Consider the following 20,669-nt stretch of genomic DNA (forward strand, 5'->3'; position numbering starts at 1 on the left):
ACTTCCAGGTCAGACACTTCAAATTACAAATGTATGTGATGCACATGGACACAGATTATGTCTCATTACACCTCTAAAATATTATCATTGGGTTATTCAGACCATGTTTAGAAAGTCTACAAATCATGCTGGTAGGATGACAGTAGTTCAGTGTCTGAGTCTCCATTTGGGTCAGATTTGATTTCTTGGTTTAAAAAAAAGCAACCAGATTACATTTTATTCAATTAAATATTTATTTTCCATAAACCACAATTATTCAACTTACATAGTTTCCCCTCATTATTTCCCCCCACTCACAGTTGCTCTGAGCCCAACAGAGGGACCCAGGCCACAATCTGAAAACCGCTGATTTACAAAATTAATTATCCACAATCATTTATATGTAAAAAAAAACATGAAATTCAAACCGTGAAAGTGACATGAATTTAAACATGTTCATGTCAGTTCAATAATTAAAAAAAGAAAACAATATTTGAGCTTAACTGTGATGGAGTTATATATCATCTATTTTCATACAAAGCATTTCTAAATATTCTGCAGCGTCAGTGCCAGTGGTTCTTTTGTTGTACCTTTACGTTATAATTCACTGTTACCCATCTTTCTCTGAGACACATACAAGCACCGAGGAGTGAAAATAGACTGAGTTACCACAAAGCTTGATCTTCAGCACTCTGGTGCAGAGTTTAAATGGTCTCATCTCGTCTTCTTCTTGCTTTGTTGTGCAAGCGGTTGTTCTGGAAGAAAAACAGTGAATTGTGGGGCTGTTGTACATTATTATACTATGATTATTAATATAGCCACCAATGGTCTGTGCAAGCTCTGTTTGCTGAGGTTCTCTCTTTTCCTCTTTTTTTGTCATTAGTCTATCTTCCTAAAAGATAATGTCTGGCCAGCAAATTTTTATACATTTGGTGGTCAGACATGTTGTAAAATTGGGCAATGCAAAAAAAGAAAAGAAAAGAAAGAAAAAAATCAGCTTTAATATGAAATTTGTTTCTGGCATGTTGCTGGTCCAGCTGTACAGTCATTTATTGTAATACGTTATTATTCTATTACAGTGATGTGTGGTTCTACTTCTGTGGTTTTAGACATGCTTATACCTTGATGACGATCCAGATGAGAGAGGCGATGAGGATGACAATCAGCACACCAGCACAGATCACCACATAGACCAGGACCATGGGCGTGTCACCCTGTGATTGGTCACACTTAGGCACTGTAGGTGAAGGTCTGTTTTCTAGAAAATATATTTAGATATTACTTCAGTGTTTTTATTGTGAAGTTGCAATTAAGTCTGTCTGTAAAATATCTGTCCACTTCTATTTTTATGTTCCTACGAATACAGCAAATACATTTTGACAGCACTGCCGGCCACACAAAAGAAGAAGTGCTCAGTTTCTGTAAAACAATTTAAGAACATGTGTGAACTTACTGACTCACTCACTTGGTGGATTGTTGCACATATTGTACTCCTGCACAGCTTTTGAATAAAACAAACAAACAAACAAACAAAAAACACTCAGACTCACCTGTCACCACCAGCAGCACAGACCCATTGCCTCTTGAGGTTTTGAGCTCATAGTTGCCGCTCACTATGTACACGCACCAGTACGGTCCTGTATCATCCAGGGTCAAGTTTTTGAGGAGAATATCCACATTGGGGACTTGCCCATGAAACTGAAGTCTGTCAGTAAATTTTTGGTTAATAGTAGATTTTGAATCTGTCAAATAAAAAATGTCCTCCTCCTCATTGAGGCCTCTCTTCAAATACAGCATCTCCTGATTGGAAGCACTTCTGCACTGGATGGTGACTTGCTTTCCAACTTTTATCCGTATCACCTCATAACCATCTGCATAAAAAAAGACAACACTTACAATCATATCTCACAATACAGTTTGGTCAACATGAATGAACTCTTCCTCCTTACATCATTAACTGTAACACACCTGTCTCAGCCTTACCTGCAGCAGTCCTAGCTGTGCCATAGAGGCAAAGGATGAGAATGAAGAGGCAGACAGCAGACATGCTGACAGTCAGTGTCACTGAAGGCTCAGTCAAAGTCTAACTATTCAACAGGAAATGTGTGCATGTTTTACCCACACCACCTGACATCATTTCTAAAAATACTTTTCATACACAATAGTGTTTGTGGGTAGATTTGTTACATATGTTGTCAGTGGCAGGTCATTAAAATAAGACTGAAGATCCGATTGGTTACACTAGAAGTGAAAGTGGATGTTAGGCTGTCTGTGCTTTTCTTTTGTGCTTTTTACTTGTTAATTTTTTAGAGATTTGGGACATTTTTTAGAGTTTGGAGTAAAGCAAAAGGCCAAAAAAGGAGAAACAGTGTCATGTAGTGATAGAAGCACAAAACAGGTTTCATGCCATTCTTTCAGTTTTCACACAAGGAAAGCAGTTCACTGGCTCAACACAGCTCTACCCAAAGAAAGGCATTAGGCAACTCTTGAGTAAAAGTCAGTCTTACCTGCTCTGCTTGGGGCTCCAAAAGAGAGACAGAGGAGGGTTATCAGCTGTAACCAAACGACAGACATGTTGACACTGATAGTTATGTTTCACACAAAATCTAATTCCTTAAAGAAAAACTGCTTTTGGTTTCACTGCACGTGACATTGTGAATCGGATATTAACTGGTTTCGCAAGTAAGCAAGAAAAAACAGACCAACTGATGGTTTTTTTCAATGTGTTAAATTGTGTTATACTGAATTGCTCATACCTCATATTTGACATACATGAACACAGACCATGTTTCATTAAAGCTCTGAAAAATATCATCATTGAGTTATTTATGGGGGTTTTATTTCTATAAATCATGCTGGAAGGAGTTTAGTGCCCACAGAGGAGCTTGTGCATCGCCCTCTAGTGGCACAAAAACTAACTTTGTTAACTTTGGCACAAGCAGTAATGCTGAATTAGAAGTCTTGCTTTCAAAATCTGAAAGTATTGTGCTAGCAAAGACCTGTTGATTCATCTGCTGTTCACTGAAATGGTCTCAGAGGATGGGTCGTTGTTAAGAAGTCATTTTTAAGAAAGTGAAACAGGGAGAAAAGGGTGACGTATGCCAAATTGCACAACAACTGGGCTGAAAATCTGCTTGAACAGGTCTTATGGATTAATGACTCCAAATTTGAGTGTACTGAGGTCAGGAGAGAAGTGCAACAGTGAGTGTTTTACAGTTATCTGTAAAAAACCGTCGAGGTTCTGTCTGGGCTGCATTTCAGCCAATGATGTTAGGGATTGATTGATCCAATCATGAACACATGAGATTTGTTTCATCATGCAGTACCACCTGGAAAGCATCTGATTGGCCTTCATTTTTCAGTATTCAAACTTGTTAGAATTATACAGTCTTGCCTGTTTGCCTTATTCATTCTATTTCAGTGTATGTTTGCACAGGTTTCAATGAATCACTGATTTCCCATTGTCCAAGCAAAATATAAAGAAATTAGTTTTCTATTAGCATTTTAGGTGAAATGTTGATAAGATCCTTTATTCTGGATTTATACGCACCAAATGTATGTTTTACAAATCATTCATTTAAAGAAAAAACAGACAAACATTACTCAGTCATAATTTGAAGACATGCTTGTAGTAGGTTTAATATTTTTGAAGTTGGTTAAATGTTTATTGTCACACGCAACAACAAAAATGATTTAAAAAGAATGTTTTGAACATCCTGACTGTCTTTGAAGTAACCGTGTCACGCTCACACTGTCAAACCTTTTTCAAAGGAACAGCAGATTATGTTCACTTTAATTCAGAAAATCGACAATGGCAAATTAATTATTTAAAAAGTGCTTTAAAGCCGACGTTTTTAACAAGCAACAAACAAGATCCTGCCGTTAAAATCCCCACAGGGGCCTCAGTGCAAACCACAACCACACTGGGAAAAAAATGGTTGTGCGTATGGGAGCTCGCCCATAGACCGTTAAATCACAGGGACCGGAGTATGAAGCAGCAAAAAGCGTTAAAAGAAAAAAATCTAACATAGATATTAAAACAGACATATCCAGCCACGTTTTTCAAGGACAGATGGAGAATCATCATTAAGTCCTGCTGCCAAGCCTGTCAGCCATCCCAGGGAGAGTGTAAGATATAAAAAGATGACCTCAAAAAGCACTGACCTGAGAGAACTGTAGGCTCAACCAGTCAATCAATAACTACAGAAAACAGTCCCTCCCCTTTTTGCTCTGTCTGTTTCTCCTCAGGGACGGGATAAAAAAAAAGGTCCCTGTCCACCCCATCACTCTTTTCTCCATCAGTTCCCTTCCTCCAGTCTCATCCAGTTAAGCAGGTTCAATCTGATTGGAAGCAGATGCTGCGAGCAGGGCTTTTATGTGGCCTTTGTGCCTGCGGAAACAGCCCTGCCCCATTTGCCTACCAGTGCTTCCTGTTTGTGCTCCTGGTGAGTGGGAGGTTTTTTGAATTTGCAAGATAATCAGGATGATTTATTTCTGTTCACAGCGACTGCACAAAGGCAGCTCAGCACCTTTAATCGGCTCTTCCATGTATAGTTTTGTGATAATCGCACAATCTTCCTTTAAGCAGCCTAGAAAGGTTGCTGAGTCAGGCCAGTATGACTGCACGGAGGTATTGATTGCCTGATTGTCACTCAGAGATGACTCACCTCATTTTCCCAATCTGCTTCCGTGCTCACGCAGCCTTTCGGATCCTCCCGAGACACAGGAAGGCCTCATCTGGACTGCACATGCTTTAATGGTCCTGTCAATACACTTAAGTTGCAAATGAGCAAGGATGCTGAAACATTCATCGCAGGCATCAGTTAAATAAGTTGGCATATGGCTGTGGGGGAGGAAAATGTAATCTCCCGTCTTTCTATAAAGATTAGTAGGATGATCGGGGGGGATAGAAAGGGGAGTCTGTTTCCAAAGCAGTTTTACTGATTAGCCGCTGACCAGGAGAAAAAAAGGGTGAACCACAACGCTGCAGTTTTTCTTTGCTATGACTCAAATAACGCAAACTCCAAATGAGTGTATTTCTAAAGGGTCTATGAAGTATGAGCACCTCTTGTTTGTAGAAGCAGGAATGTACAGGTAAGAAAATGCAGGAATCCTACATGAGAAAATCTGATAGAAGTATTAGTAAATATTATAATCTCAAAGCACCTGAAGAATTATTATTACATGTGTTGTTTTATCATTAGTATTTATTAGAGATGGCACGATACCACTTTTTTATGTCCGATACCGATACCGATATCATAAATTTGGATATCTGCCGATACCGATATGAATCCGATATAGTGTTTTTTAATCAACAAAACTGTTTTTTAAAATATCTTGCTGCATTTTGCAAGTCTGCAAGTTCATACTCAAGTTTAAAACAACAACTACACTAAAGCTATTCTGTTATACCTGTATACAAAAAAAATATTTCATAGTTCAGCAATACTGATCAATCTAATAAACTTAGACCTACACCATTCTCCCTATTCTGGTATTTTAAAGAGTACTTAGCGTAAATATTAAGCAACCTAACTAATAGGGTTCCAACTCCCAGCAACAACAAAAATAAATAAATAAAAAATAGGGAACCACCCCTCACGCGCCACCTCATGATGCTTAATCGACGTAATCAACCTTAATTTGATGCAGTGTGAAAAAAAATGCACAGAAATATTAAATAGATTCAACATCTTTCTTCAACAAAATTGCAGACTGCACAGATGGTACCTTCCCAAAGGAAAAAGTACTATAGCTTACTAGGGTATATATATTAGACTTAATAGTCACTATATACAGTAATTGACTTCTATTCGTTTTACATCAAATTAAAACTTTGGGTGTCAGATAATTATTTATTAAAAGCTAGACATTTTAAATGAGAATAAGAAAGAAAAGTATGTCTTTGTGCCCCCTTTTCCCAGTTAATGCCCTATCGGCCCCCCTGGCTAAACTTTGCTAGATCCGCCCCTGCACAGTTACCAGCGTCAGCTACGTAGAAAACGATCCTGGTGTAGAAAGTAATATTAAATAAATTCTAACAACAGCTTATCAAGCTTAAACGTGCTGCTGTTGTTCAGCCGCTGGTTTCCTCTTTCTGGTGCAAAGTGGGCCAAAAACAAACAAGAAAGACGGACTCGCTACAGAAAAGCCGATCAGCTGATCATTTAAGCAGTTTCACGATTGAAGTAGCAGCCGGAGAGCGAGAGGCAGTCGCTCGTTAAGCTTAACGTGGGAATGCTTTACAAACATTCAGAGATGAACTTACACACTTGCTTTACTTCTCTCGGGGATAACTTTGTCGGAGATGAAATGCCAGGTTGCTAGCGAAGCTCCAAATGCTATCCAGACCACCGACAGGTCCCGCATGCCACAGCCGCTCTATCACGTGATGCATACTGCTCCGACGTGCTAACGTTCTGAGGTGAGTTACGACGTGTTGCAAGTTTTGTGAGGTGCTTTCGTGATATTTAATGGATCGGATTACATTTTTTATTTTTCTCCGATATCCGATCCAGTAATTTAGGTCAGTATCGGACCGATACCGATACGTAATATCGGATCGGTCCATCTCTAGTATTTATGCACTAACACACTGCATTGTCACAATCTAACCCTCTGCAGCATGACTCAGTTTTATAAACTGTTAAACGTCACTGTCTATGCTTCAAAAGTCATTAGAAATATGTGGTGGAAGAAATATCTAAATGAGTGCACAGCACATTGAAAGACAGTGCTTGAATTGTGTCTTGTTACTTCCCACCGGTGGTCATATGTGCATCAGAAGTAAACTGTGGAAAACACCAAGGATCTGGGCTGATTCTGTGTGATAGGCTGTAACAAAAAGCACAGGACTTTCCCTGTGGATGTAGCACTTAGAGAAAACAAGCCTTCATTGAGTGCACTCCGGCATCCTGGCATTTCTCCAGGGCAGGAAGTTCTTTTCCTGATCTTGAGTGACCCGTGCATGCCTTTCTTGGCAGATGAGGGCTGAAACATACCTCTGTGCCACAGAACTCTATGAACAGCTCACGGTTTGGCTCTGAAGGAGCCAGCGTTGTCAGAAATGCTCGAAATAATCTTGATAACTTGTATTCGGGTCGTAGACCTGCGTAGATACGAGCGATTCACTAAAATGTTGTAGTCTGGTTAATCAGGTGGGCCCAGCAAACACACTAGCCTCAAATACTCTGGTGTGGTCGCCATAAACTTTAAAATGACCCATTTTTGTTGTCTGTTATGGCTGAAGCGTGCTCTGAAAGCCAGAAACTTCAAGTCAGTGAGTAAAGATCAGATTAATCATGTCTGATCTGTACAGAAGGATCTGCCTTCTAGACCCCCACGGATTCATAGTAAGAGGCTTAGAAAGAGTCATCGAGTCCACAACAGACCACCATTCAATCAAGGCGGGCTGCTGTAATGTATCCTCCCGTATGTTTAGAAGGGATCATTACAGGTACAGTGGGGCAAAAAAGTATTTAGTCAGCCACCGATTGTGCAAGTTCCCCCACCTAAAATGATGACAGAGGTCAGTAATTTGCACCAGAGGTACACTTCAACTGTGAGAGACAGAATGTGAAAAAAAAAAATCCATGAATCCACATGGTAGGATTTGTAAAGAATTTATTCGTAAATCAGGGTGGAAAATAAGTATTTGGTCAATAACAAAAATACAACTCAATACTTTGTAACATAACCTTTGTTGGCAATAACAGAGGTCAAACGTTTACTATAGGTCTTTACCAGGTTTGCACACACAGTAGCTGGTATTTTGGCCCATTCCTCCATGCAGATCTTCTCGAGAGCAGTGATGTTTTGGGGCTGTCGCCGAGCAACACGGACTTTCAACTCCCGCCACAGATTTTCTATGGGGTTGAGGTCTGGAGACTGGCTAGGCCACTCCAGGACTTTCAAATGCTTCTTACGGAGCCACTCCTTTGTTGCCCGGGCGGTGTGTTTTGGATCATTGTCATGTTGGAAGACCCAGCCTCGTTTCATCTTCACAGTTCTCACTGATGGAAGGAGGTTTTGGCTCAAAATCTCACGATACATGGCCCCATTCATTCTGTCCTTAACACGGATCAGTCGTCCTGTCCCCTTGGCAGAAAAACAGCCCCATAGCATGATGTTTCCACCCCCATGCTTCACAGTAGGTATGGTGTTCTTGGGATGCAACTCAGTATTCTTCTTCCTCCAAACACGACGAGTTGAGTTTATACCAAAAAGTTCTACTTTGGTTTCATCTGACCACATGACATTCTCCCAATCCTCTGCTGTATCATCCATGTGCTCTCTGGCAAACTTCAGACGGGCCTGGACATGCACTGGCTTCAGCAGCGGAACACGTCTGGCACTGCGGGATTTGATTCCCTGCCGTTGTAGTGTGTTACTGATGGTGACCTTTGTTACTTTGGTCCCAGCTCTCTGCAGGTCATTCACCAGGTCCCCCCGTGTGGTTCTGGGATCTTTGCTCACCGTTCTCATGATCATTTTGACCCCACGGGATGAGATCTTGCGTGGAGCCCCAGATCGAGGGAGATCATCAGTGGTCTTGTATGTCTTCCATTTTCTGATGATTGCTCCCACAGTTGATTTTTTCACACCAAGCTGCTTGCCTATTGTAGATTCACTCTTCCCAGTCTGGTGCAGGTCTACAATACTTTTCCTGGTGTCCTTCGAAAGCTCTTTGGTCTTGGCCATGGCGGAGTTTGGAGTCTGACTGTTTGAGGCTGTGGACAGGTGTCTTTTATACAGATGATGAGTTCAAACAGGTGCCATTCATACAGGTAACGAGTGGGGGACAGAAAAGCTTCTTACAGGAGACGTTACAGGTCTGTGAGAGCCAGAGATTTTCCTTGTTTGAGGTGACCAAATACTTATTTTCCACCCTGATTTACGAATAAATTCTTTACAAATCCTACCATGTGGATTCATGGATTTTTTTTTCACATTCTGTCTCTCACAGTTGAAGTGTACCTCTGGTGCAAATTACTGACCTCTGTCATCATTTTAAGTGGGGGAACTTGCACAATCGGTGGCTGACTAAATACTTTTTTGCCCCACTGTAGTGATGTTTCTAGCACCTCATGGCTCAGAATCATGGGTTCTATGTATGTGTGATTATAAATTCCCCTCTTGCACTGAGTGCTCCGATTACCACTGGGCTCACTGTTGCCTTCACCATCCACATCTCCTTGAGCTCTTCTCTCAGCTCTTGGTACTTTTCGAGCTTCTAATCGTCCTTTTTCTCTGATGTTGCTATCACTTGGTATCACCACATATACCATGACAGCTGTCTTCCTCGGCTTGTCTTCCACTTCTATGTCCAGGTGGTTAGCCATCACCACTTTGTCCATCTGGCTCTGTCATTCTTAACCACCCTAGGGCGCGTCTCCCATTTTGACCTCGGGACTTCCAGGCCATACGCAGTACAGATGTTTCTGTATACTATGCCGGCCTTTGCCTGCTAGCATCTTGCACCCTGCTGTGTTGTGCTGAATTGTCTCAGGGGCATCTTTACACAGCCTGCACCTGGGGTCTTGCTTGGTGTGATAGACCCCAGCCTCTATGGATCTTGTGCTCAGAGCTTGTTTCTGTGCTGCCGTGATTATTGCCTCTGTGCTGTCTTTCAGTCCAGCTTTGTCCAGCCATTGGAACGATTTCTGGATCTCAGTCACTGATGTATTTGACAGCACATACCGTGCATGGACGTGTCCTTACATGATGGTCCTTCTCCTTGCTCCGCTTCGGTCTCAGGTTTCTGCTGCCTTATCTATTCACTGAAAAAGTGGTCATCTTCCTCATGTCCTCATGGATGTTCGTTGTCTCGTCCTGGATGGTAGTTCTGACACTCACCAGTCCTCTGCCTCCTTTCCGCTTATCGTACAGTCACGGGCTGCTAGACTTTCATTAGTAGGCTGTGGTGTCTACAGCAGCCTGAACCGTTGATCAAAGGCAGGATGTATCCATGCATTCAACCTCTTAATGCCGATTTCTGCCCCTACCATTCAAATGCAGCAGACTCATCAGACCAGGCAACATTTTTGTGATCTTGTCCAAATATTATTGATATCATGCGAATTGTATCCTCAGTGGCACATAGAGTGATCTTCTGCTGCTGTAGCCTGCCTGCTTCAAGGTTGAGCTGCGTACTTTGGTCGTAATGAGTTGGGACCTTTTTTGGAGTTATTTCTTCCTTCTGGTCATCCTGAAACAGTCTGACATCTGGTACAAACAGTATTTTCACCCAGTGAACGGCTTTTAGATATTTGCATTAAAGCGCAGCTAAACAGGTTTTCCTGTATTCCAGGAGAGGACTTCTAATCACTGAAAAAGCAACTGTACTTGCATAGTTGCTGTTAATAACACTTTGAAGCCAGTTCTATTACATTGCATGTATATTTTTACTGTATACCACAAACATCTTCTCAAATACAACAGAACTGTAAATTTCAAACCACTTAATGCGTAAAGCTACCTCTAATTGAGTTGAAGGCAACTTTATTTTCCAAAAAAAGCATTCCAGCAAATCTAAATCCCTGTGGGTGCAATTCACCAGAACACAATAGGCGAGGTATTTAATTCAGGAGTAAAAGAGCGGAGCTGATATTTTACAAGTCTGATGTGTTTAACAAAACCCCCAAGTGCTTTTTAAGAGAATTACTTCTGTGCTTTGTGTATTACTGATGATGCTTAAGTTAAAGTGCTCAGGTTAAGACCAAATAAAGCCATCTCTGAGCAGTGCTGGTAATGGCCGGGTTCTAAAAGTAACATTACGTCTTGTATGAATCACTTTTCACCTTTCGGGAAAAAAGACTTTTGCTTTAAAAAGTCGGAGTCAGAGCAAAAACACCTCTCCTAAATCAAGCACACTGTAACCACAGCCAAATATCCAGTGTATGATGTCATGAAGAGATAGTGCAGTTTCTCTTTTGACATAACTGGCAGCAGCCATAGTCATTTTTTTCCCTTTTTTCGGCTGGGCAGATTTCCAGACCCAGAGCCTTTCTTTGCTCTCTGTGGCTGCTGCCTTCAGGCTCCATTACAATGAGTATAAATAATACTCAGCGCCTTGCTTTCAGACATCTATGCACTGAAATGGAGACTTAGCAGATCCTTTCATGTCTACATTTTCTATATCTTATCCTAGACTACTATTACAAGATAACAATAAAGAAAAAACAAAACAAGCCACAGCAAATTAATATGAATCTTTATTGTATTTAGAAATCCACGCATCAAATCTTTTTTTTTTTAATCTTTTTTTTACCATTTACACCAGGGGAGAGAATGAGGGACAAGCTAAACGTCATGCCTTTCCCAGCAGGCGAAATGCGCTACAGGATGGGCTGAAATGGAAAGGGGAGATACATAAAGTGCTTTTGTCAACAGTTTTCTTTTTTAATAGAAAAAAGGATCAAAACAAAAGGTTTGCAGGTGGAGGGAGAGGACACGGGGGTCCATGGACGTGACGGCATGAGTGCATGTGAAGGAGGTGGAGAAGGTGGTGGTGTTGGAGGAGGGGGGGAGAAGCAGAGATGTTGATGAGGAGGAAGAGAATGGTGGTTGGGGGTATTTGTCATCAAAAAAACAAAACAAAAAAACCCAAAGAAAAACAAACTGACTGGTCTCAACCCAGGATGAGGCTGGACTTGCCACCAGGGGGGTTTCTTCGGCCGCCTGAAGCAGCGCTGGCACCTCCCGACGGGTCGGAGGGCTGTGGCACCTCCTTCTGCTGCTGATCTTGCTCCTCTTGCTGATCTTGCACATCTTCAGGATACTCTACAGCAAAAAAAAGAGGGGGGATAATGTGTTATTGTGCAGACCACAACAATGGGTGATGTGGCTCTTATTTTGTTCTGCAGTTTTTCCAGATGTTGCAGTTTGGAGTGGACCTCAAGCTCACAGCGGCTCTCCAGAGCAAAATATGGACTACTGTCAGCAATCTTAGACAGACTATGGAGCAATAACTGGCTCAAGGTGACCCCACTTTTAATATACGAGTGAGGGGACTCTCCAGTAGTAAATGATTATTTTGGATGACTGAAAAAAAAAAAACAACAACAACAAACAAACAAACAAAAAAAAAAACAAACCCAACAAAAGCAAACAAACAAAACCCATCCTTCTATCACTGGAAAAACTGGGCCCTATGACAGGAAATCGACATCTATCAAAATTTGACAAAGCAGGCAAAATGGTAACAATAAAAATAATAAGGATAATAATGAATTCATACATCTGTGTTAAATCTACACTGCAGACATGAAATGTGCAAAGAAACATAACTACACACTGGTGATGACACAGGCACAGGTATAACTGCTGCCAATGGCTTGAACTAGATTCACTGCAGAAACATAATTCTTCTGTCCTTTTACTTTTAATGTTGGCTAAGATTTCAAACTGTGTCGCTTCTTTTAAGTATTGCACTTAAGCAATTATGCAAACACAAATATGATCCTCCTGGTTGGAGCCAGAGCAAACTTATCAGCTAGCTGGATCTATCAGCACTGAACACTGCTGAGATGGAAAGGGTTAAAGCTGGTTTTATGCAAATTCTGGCTAAAAACAGTCTCCACACTTCAGCTCTGTGGGCTCAGCGGAGTAGTTGAGGGCAGCCCTCTTTAAATGAGTAAAATCACAGCATTAAAGCATCGCCGTCTTTTTATCCATTACCGCCTGAATTGGTGCAAAAACATTAGCACATTGCATGGAGACCTTTCATTTAAATCTTAGAAATGAGGGCAACATGTTCCTTTTTGGAACATTTTGAAATCTTTTTTTTTTTTTAGAGGTATAATACACACTCAACTGCTGAATGTGCTCTGTTTGAACCCTCAGTGTGGAGGGCCTGTAGCGTTAACTCGGGACAACATCAAAGACATTAGGTGTGCTGAATGTCGATCCAGAAGCTGATATATTTAATCTCTGTTCGCCCTTGTCTTATCAAAAGTGTGCACTACTGGCTCGTCTGCTGGGAGAAGAAACTAACTTAGAGGGCAGTAATGAACTGGCTTAAGTGCTTGAAAGGTTTTTGATGGCATGTAATTGCGAATATTTATACACAACAAACTTCAAAGTGCGCACACACAAACGCACGTGCATTCCAGTCATTCAAAGGCCGTGCAGAAAGTGAGCTTTGATTTAATTTTCATTATGGTATGCGGTCGAACCTTCCCATTAGCTGTGGAGCCAGGAATTCTGCTGCAAACATGCACCTGGAGGTTAATAAAAAGCTTTTCATACTCAGTGGAGCTTGCTATCAAACAACAGCTGCTCGACTACACACCGACATACCATCATGACAAGGAAAAACCACATCAAAGAGCCCACGTTGTGTTGACTCAGAAAGGGAGAACATGTGTACTCCATGCTTAAAAAAAACAAAAGCAAAACAAAACTGTATGCCAGCAGCAGCATACCAGACCAGATCAGTCGCCATAATCTGATCTTTGCAGAGGGGAGAGTGAAATTAACGGATCTCTTCTAGAGCTATACCGAGGAGCTTCTCACGACCAAGTCATGCAGTTCTGTTTAGACATAGTCAGACTGTGACAGAAACCTGAAAGCCTTTTTATAAAAACACCCAAGTGCTCAAGACACTTACCATCATTTCCTTGTTCTTGGCCGTTCTCAACCTGCAATGAAAACACAAGACAGGAATGTCACATCTCTCCCCGACCTGGCTCCTCTGCTAACGTTTCTTCGTTTGAGAAGAAGCGTTTTATATACAACCACAAACCCAAAAAAGAAAAGGAATGCTGCCAGGAAAATAATACTGAACATCCACAAGGCAGTTGCATATACAGGAACTTTTGTGCAAGCACTTGTAATTGCGAATGATTAATGACAGCACTGCTGTGATTTTTGACCCTAGTGATATGTTTCTAGGTTGGCAGGTGGAGTCGGCCGTTGTGTTTTCTCTGCCTGTCTTTATTTGGATTCTACCCATGTCGACAAAACGAGGGCCGCCTCATTCACACATTAAAAGGGATTACAAATGTCAGTGGAGGATATCTACCCAACAACATATCCTGGGTCTGTTTCAAACAGACGATAAACACCAGGGTTTCCACCAATGTATTAACAGCTCGGCAGCGCGCTGGGGACAAGCTGGCTCAATGCCAGTCCTAACCACTGGAAACTGGTTTTTTGGACCCAAGTTACACTGATCGAGTTAATGCAATCTTACCATTTCTGTTAATTACACATAAAAACAGCTTGAAAGAAATAAAGTTACAAAAATGAATAAAGAATGAGAGCAGATCTTGTGACTTTTTAGATAAAGTGAAGCGAATGATTCGCAGCTCTCATCTCTCGCTCTCTGGGATGCCGTGCTTCGTTGTTCTCTGTCACAGACTTAACAAAACTCTCTTGGCAGCAGTTGTGAACTCATCTTTCCCCCCAATGACTTTTTCCACTGAACTGTTTAGAATTAAAGTTAATCTATGACAGTGTTTTTTTTCAGCCTGGTACTTGGCTGCGGCTCTGTTTTGGAAACAAAGTCTTGAAAGGGTGAACGGCTGGTACCTCTCGTCTCTGATTCCAGACCAAGGCGGCCCCAGAGTTGTGGATGGTGGTCAGCTCCGGCTCAGGGTTCTTGGGGAAGAGGAGAGGCTGCTGTACTCGCCTCAGCGGGGCCGACGGCTCGCCGCACAGGGTTCCTGTAGGCGCCCCGCCTAGGCAGATAAGGGACAGACAAGAAAAATATGCTTTCAAACTATTTAGAAAATAAGCTAACACTAACACTCATGGCCCTTTAATTGTTTGGGTTTTTTTCGCTCCTCTTTTTTGGTCAGAAGATTACACTGAAGCTTAACAGGAAACCCAAATGGCAAAACATGAGTAAGGCTCCAGAGCAGCACAGTCATACCATATGGACACTAATCCAATTAGTGACAAAGCCACCCCAGACCCAAATCTCTCTAGCCCCACCAATCTACCATGCTCATCACAATACTCATTTTCTCAGATTTCTCAGATTCACTGATAAAACATCAGCTTGATTAGAGGCTCAAATAACACAAGACAAGAAAAAAAAAATCATTGGGAACTAAACAGGAAACATCACTAAATCCGTTTGAGCGTCTGCAACAGACCCAGAAACGAAGTGGAACGCTTCCAGGCAGACAACCTGAATGCCAAAACTCACAAAACCCTGCAGCGCCTGCACTCTCCTTTAGCAGAAAGAGCTTTAAAAATCCTGTGTTGGCCCACTGTGGGGAGGCAGGCTGTGCTAGCTCAAGCCACATAAGGTAACAGCTATAAACCCCGAGGGCCAGGGAGGGGACAGACCGTCTTTGTCATGAGGAGAACAACGGAAAGCAAAGAAGAAGAGGAGTGGCCATTGTTGTTAATAGAGTGAAGTGATTCAGCACTCAACAAGCGCGTCTTCATTACCGGCTCCACATTAAGGAGTCTGATAAATTCTCTGGACAGTCAAGAAATATGAAACGGAAGAGGATTTAAGTAGATTGATGGACCAGAGAGATGCATTATGTTGTCATTGCTATAGGCTTCTACTTAACCTTATAGATCTCCTGGGTCTATGGCATAAATATATTATAACGCTGAGCCTACTGAGCTTTGAGACAGCAACAGCAATCATGCGGCTGATGGTAGTTTCGTTTTCCCCCTCTTATTTCATGTAAGCACTCATGTGGTCAGAAGCTGAGGTTACTTGCACATACCCACAGCTTTGGTATCTTTAAACCTTAAATTAAATTTTACTTGCCATACATTTTCTTATTTTCTCACATAAACATGACCATAATGAGGTCAGTAGTTTTTTTTTTTTTTTCTTCAACTCTTGGCTCTTTATGACTTCAAAGAAAGCCAACATACCTAATATGGTCATCTCAGACACATGGCTCTGGCTGTGGGCCAAGAAGCCTCACCTGCCATTTGTAAGTTCCAACCAATCAGAACAAAGGCAGCTTAAAGGAAACGAGGAAGGAACTAACAGAACTTTCAGACAGTGGATGACCCCAGAGGCTTCAACGAACCCCAATACAAGTTAAATAATGATCATTTCTCTTGTATAACCCCAATAATAATAAGAATTAGAATAATGAATATTGCTGAATGTTAGAAAAATAGGTCCCCTTTAAAATCCTAGGGAACATCCTGGCTGAACAACAACCTGCTTCTATGTCAGTAAAACAGAATACAAGACAAATCTTTAAAAGAAAACCATCAAAGTATAGTTAAAACAAAAATAAGTTACATTTTTAAAAAAAAAAAAAAACAAGTTTAATTTTTTTTCTTACATTTGCCACTTAGTAAAAAGACACACCATGAAAGTGAGGAATCAGATTCAGGCATTAAAGGACTACCTTGGGAAAACCCCCACCGCCCTCCCACCTCCTAGTTTTAGCCATGAGGACAGCGCTCCATTTATTTTGTTTTCTGAAAACTGTGGCGCCACCATCTCTTGTTTAAAGTAACGCTTATAGCAGCTAATCCATGCTTGTTTTCTGTGCTCTTATTTTGTCAAATGTTTCTAAGGTCGTTTGAGACTGTGCTATCATAGCTAAACTTATAAATTGCCCAAAGGCAAAAAATACTTTACAAAGTGGCTCTTGATGGTTGAGACATGAAAAGGTGTATTTGATCTTAACAAAACAAAAAAAACAAAAAAAAATGTACACAGGGCTGCACGCCAAAGCAAACAATGAAACCCGTTCATCTGCAGCATGGGTTCAAACACAGGCCACATAATAGATCGCACAATGCTTATAAGGCTTTAGATTGTTATTAACCTTGGTCATTCAAGCAGAACTTTATATCCTCCTCATCCAGTTGCATCCGTTAAAGTGGGACAGCTGTGGTAGGCTCTCCTCAACTTGACCCAGAGTGAAACAATGCAAGCAGGAAAAGGCTTTGCTGTAAGCAGCTGCTGGCTGCAGAGGTCAGAGGCTGATGTAACGATTTTAGGCCAAATTCTTCATCGTCCACACTCACCCAGAAAATCTGATACGCCATGTAAACAGTTTTCCACAAAGTGCCCAGTGTGAAAACATGTGATCTCAGGCTTGTGAGGCCCTGAGCTAAAAAGCAAATCTGCAGAAATGCCACAGAGCTCGAATTTTTTCCCCCTTTATGCAATGTATTAAATCACTGACCAACTGGACCATCTTTAATTACAATCAGTGAAGCCAATGCATAATAAAAGATCCAAACCTTGCCTGGCACTGTCAGGCCACATTAATATTTCACCTACTTCCTCTGGCTGTTTGCGGTGACCTTGAAAACTCACAGTGCCACTCACAGGTCTCGTGGCCCCGGCTGCATTTTTCTGCGTCTTCTTGCACACTCAAAATAAGATGTCCTCTGTGGCTGCAGAGGGCCGCTAATTTCACCCACTGACACATTTTTAACTGACGCATTTCTTTCCATAGAGGACTGATCCTCAGCCCCATTTAACAAACCCTCACTTTGAATTACCCTTACGTAGTACTCTGGGGATTTTTCTCTTTTTCTGTGCTATTACTCTTGTGGGATGCTCTTTCTGACAACCCAAACGGAAAAATTTGGGATCTCTATCTGTTCCTAGCTTAAGTTAGAACAATTACTTCCATGGTGTGTGGGGTTTTTTGGTTTTTTTTGCTTACTTAAGGCTTCTGGTAGATCTGTCTGCTTTTGCAAGATAGAACTTGCTCTTCGTGTGTGTTTATACAAGCTCCCTGATGTAAAACCACAGTTTCGTGTAAATCAAACCTGTAAACCTTGATTTCAGCTCAGATACAGTCACATGGAAATTCCATCAATCAAGAAATAAATGTTAGAGTGAATTACTAGGTGGATTGTTCCTCCGATGAGCGTGAGGGTCATCAGGTTCTGCAAAGATGCTGGAGGCCATCTTGTTCTTGCGCTGGGGCGTTGTGTTGTCATCTGTGCCAAAGGAGAAGCTGGAGTCCCCACCCGGCGGTCGTAGTACCCTTAGAAGCAACAAAATGACAATTTTGACGTCAGCTGGAATGACACCCCGTCTACCATGCTCCTATCTCCCTCCCCCCCCCGCCGCTCCATAACCTCTCGCTTCAAACTGCAACACAAGGCCTTCACGTCACACACCACTGATCAGATGCACAGCGCAAAAATAGGAAAAAAAAGAAAAAAGAAGATAAAATCAATAGTGAAATAAAACATGAGGTAGCCCCAAGCTACATGCAACCTTCTCTCTACTCCACCCTAAATCTTTTATAAACATACCACACAAGAAAGAAAGGAAAAAAAAAAAACAAAAAAAACATGAGATACCAGCAAGGTCCCCCCCACTCTCTAAGCCCCGGCTGTCAGCCTGTCAGACAGACAGTCCCAATCTCTGCCCTGCAGCTGACTCCAGTCGCATATAATCACAGAGTTAGCTGGCTAGCTGCTGCCTCTCTTCAGCGCAGATTCCTTTGCAGTGACATATGAGGGCTTGTGTCTGCTTCTAGGGGGAATAATTACACAATTATCGCATTTATTCATCAAATCTGACGTTTATTTTGGTCACAATCGCACAATGGAAGTGAAAGGTCTGAGGTTTACGCTAAATATAGGTCATGTAATATTGGGACTGTTCTAGAACAGCACAGAAAGCCAGGATCCAGATACACAGATGACAAACAAAGCCTACTTTCCACAGACTTTCTTCCACCATGAACCAAACAAAAGGAATTCAACAGCGAGTAGGGAAACCCTTTTTCTCCTCGCTGTGCTCAAGGGCAGCTGGGGTGGACGACAGACACCGAGGTGCTTGCAGAGCCACTGCTGGACCCCTCCCTCTTTTTTTTTCTTTTCTTTCCACCATCAAACTCTCCTCTCCTGGAGCCCCCTAAAGTCACCAGCTGACACACCGAGCAGCTGTCCGAGGGCCAGGCAGGCAGATGGGAGTAAAAAAAAAAAACAACTCTGCTCTTGAAGCACAGCTACAAAGAAAGCAACCAAGACGAGGGGGAAAAAAAACCAAACATCTCACACAGCCCAATATACAACAACGTGAATTTGCACATTTAATTCTTGGCTGTGACAACATATAATGCCTAAACCAGACTTCACCTCCCGGCCAGAGAGGATGAGCTCATGCTTTCCACATACACACACAGATTGCGACGGTGGGGGAAAGCTTTGAGCTGGCTGGCAGCAGACCCCACCCTAGAATGAACCTGCAAATAACATGAGTGAAATGGCAGTCATGTTTGGAAGCCTTAGGCCACTTTAAGGCAGGTGAAGCTGGGTAGGATACTGCTAAGGTCCAGAGCCAAAGATGGCATGTCTGATAAGGCAGGATAGGAGGCCTTTGATTTTAGCCTAATTCAAGCTGCTGCTCTACTGATCTACTTGGTCGTCCAGAAGCAGAAATGACCAGCAGCTCGCTAAAGGGGGCTTTAAGGGGGAAAAGGCAGAAGAGCTAAGGAAAGATTTACAGGCTTAGCTAGCTCAGAGCCCCCACCCAAGCCCCCTGCATCATCCGAAAGCAGCATGCGGACTGACCGACATTTGACATGCTCACTCAGACTCAGCAAGGGCTAACAGTGGCAGTATAAAAATCTCTAGCACGCCCTGAAATCATGCCTCGTTATAAAGGCGGCCATAATTTTAAGGTTTGCACTCTTCCCTGTAAGAAAAAAGGAAAAAAGGGAGGAATGCACGAAGCCGACATATCATCACTTACAGGAAAAGACTCAGCGCATGCTTGGAGGATGACTCTTAAACTGAGTGTAAAACCGGGCATCAGGCTCGCGACCCCGCTTAATGAGTTTCCCTAAAACTTCCTTGAACCAAAATTCAAGAGATGATGACATAAGCAGACCGCGGTCTAGTCTGGGACCTTTCCTGTAATCAATCAAATGGACTCTATCGTTTCTTTTCTTTCTTTCTTTCTTTTTGTTTTGTTAGATAAAATGCAACAAAAAAAAAAGAACAAGTTAACAAGACGTTAACAACTCCAAGAGCAGCACACTCACAACTCTTTCCTTCCATAGTAGGAAGGAAAGAAAAAAAGTGGTGACTTGAACTATTAAAAAAAGTTATTTCGCAGTCTAGAGCAGCCAGCGGGGAGCTGACGTTAGGCTTAGGCAGCTTTGTCCACTTCTCCTTAAACAGAAATGTGGAAAAGATCCTGTCGAGCAGTTTGTTTCCGAAACCCAGGCATGCTAACCTCACTAACTTCGTGTAGCTAAAGGGTATGGTGCATCAGACACCCAATAAGATTATCTTAATTAGCTAGATTATGTGACAGTTTAGCTAAATCCAGAAAAATCCCTCGCCAACCACCACCGGGCTAACACAGCCTGTGATATTCTGTAGCAAGCTGTCTTTGAGCAAAAACGAATAAAAGAGGCGTTTGCTAGCTGAGAGGCTTTGCCCGCATCCTACTTCTTTTGTTCCTCCGTGAAAAGGCTTTCGGCTCCTTTTTACCTGGAACTACTTTTAGCACCAGGCTCCACTCCTTGAAAGGTGGTTGTCGTCGTCATCTTTTTTGGAGTATTTCGATGTCTGGCAGTAAGAAACAGTCAATTAAAAAAGTAATGGTGGGGGGGGATAAATCCTCCTCCTTGCCCGCAGGGATGCGACGGGATGTAGACTCCACCCGACACTGAAAAACATAACGAAGAACAGATCCGCTGGTTCTGCGGTGCCAGCCCACCAGACCCAACCCACCAGTATTAGACACGTTGTGATTGGACAGAACGGTA

At 42.1% G+C, this 20,669-nt stretch overlaps 2 protein-coding genes across 4 annotated transcripts; both read right to left on the reverse strand.

Moving 5' to 3' along the window:
• Positions 1 to 221: 221 nt before the first annotated feature.
• LOC101486141 (uncharacterized) lies at positions 222 to 2,809 on the reverse strand. 3 transcript variants are annotated; one of them, XM_076883125.1, is made up of 4 exons: positions 2,487 to 2,809; positions 1,530 to 1,850; positions 1,101 to 1,237; positions 222 to 734 (listed from the first exon to the last, which is right to left on the reverse strand). In XM_076883125.1, exons 1-4 carry the CDS (start codon positions 2,551 to 2,553, stop codon positions 684 to 686), a joined length of 576 nt encoding a protein of 191 aa, XP_076739240.1. In that variant the 5' UTR covers positions 2,554 to 2,809; the 3' UTR covers positions 222 to 683. The 3 variants fall into 3 exon arrangements, with proteins under 3 accessions (XP_076739240.1, XP_076739241.1, XP_024657905.2); XM_076883126.1 differs by lacking the exon at positions 2,487 to 2,809 and adding an exon at positions 1,963 to 2,070; XM_024802137.2 differs by lacking the exon at positions 2,487 to 2,809 and adding an exon at positions 1,948 to 2,058.
• Positions 2,810 to 11,177: 8,368 nt separating this feature from the next.
• jpt1 (Jupiter microtubule associated homolog 1) lies at positions 11,178 to 20,594 on the reverse strand. The gene is made up of 5 exons (XM_004558409.5): positions 20,392 to 20,594; positions 17,782 to 17,924; positions 14,515 to 14,663; positions 13,592 to 13,622; positions 11,178 to 11,763 (listed from the first exon to the last, which is right to left on the reverse strand). The coding sequence occupies exons 1-5, from the start codon at positions 20,445 to 20,447 to the stop codon at positions 11,612 to 11,614; spliced, it is 531 nt and encodes a 176-aa protein (XP_004558466.1). The 5' UTR covers positions 20,448 to 20,594; the 3' UTR covers positions 11,178 to 11,611.
• Positions 20,595 to 20,669: the final 75 nt, after the last annotated feature.

Source organism: Maylandia zebra, linkage group LG4 (assembly GCF_041146795.1).
Source record: "Maylandia zebra isolate NMK-2024a linkage group LG4, Mzebra_GT3a, whole genome shotgun sequence".
Lineage (NCBI taxonomy): Eukaryota > Metazoa > Chordata > Actinopteri > Cichliformes > Cichlidae > Maylandia > Maylandia zebra.

Coding starts and splice junctions, on each gene's coding strand:
- LOC101486141 (XM_024802137.2), bottom strand. CDS start 2,026: ATGTCTGCTGTCTGCCTCTTCATTCTCATCCTTTGCCTCTATGGCACA. Junction 1,851..1,947: donor TGCAGGTAAGGCTGAGACAG/GTGTGTTACAGT, acceptor TTTTTTATGCAG/ATGGTTATGAGGTGATACGG. Junction 735..1,100: donor TCATCTGGATCGTCATCAAG/GTATAAGCATGT, acceptor TTTTTCTTCCAG/AACAACCGCTTGCACAACAA.
- jpt1 (XM_004558409.5), bottom strand. CDS start 20,447: ATGACGACGACAACCACCTTTCAAGGAGTGGAGCCTGGTGCTAAAAGT. Junction 17,925..20,391: donor GGTGCTAAAAGTAGTTCCAG/GTAAAAAGGAGC, acceptor GTTGCTTCTAAG/GGTACTACGACCGCCGGGTG. Junction 11,764..13,591: donor CCAAGAACAAGGAAATGATG/GTAAGTGTCTTG, acceptor TTTTTGCTGTAG/AGTATCCTGAAGATGTGCAA.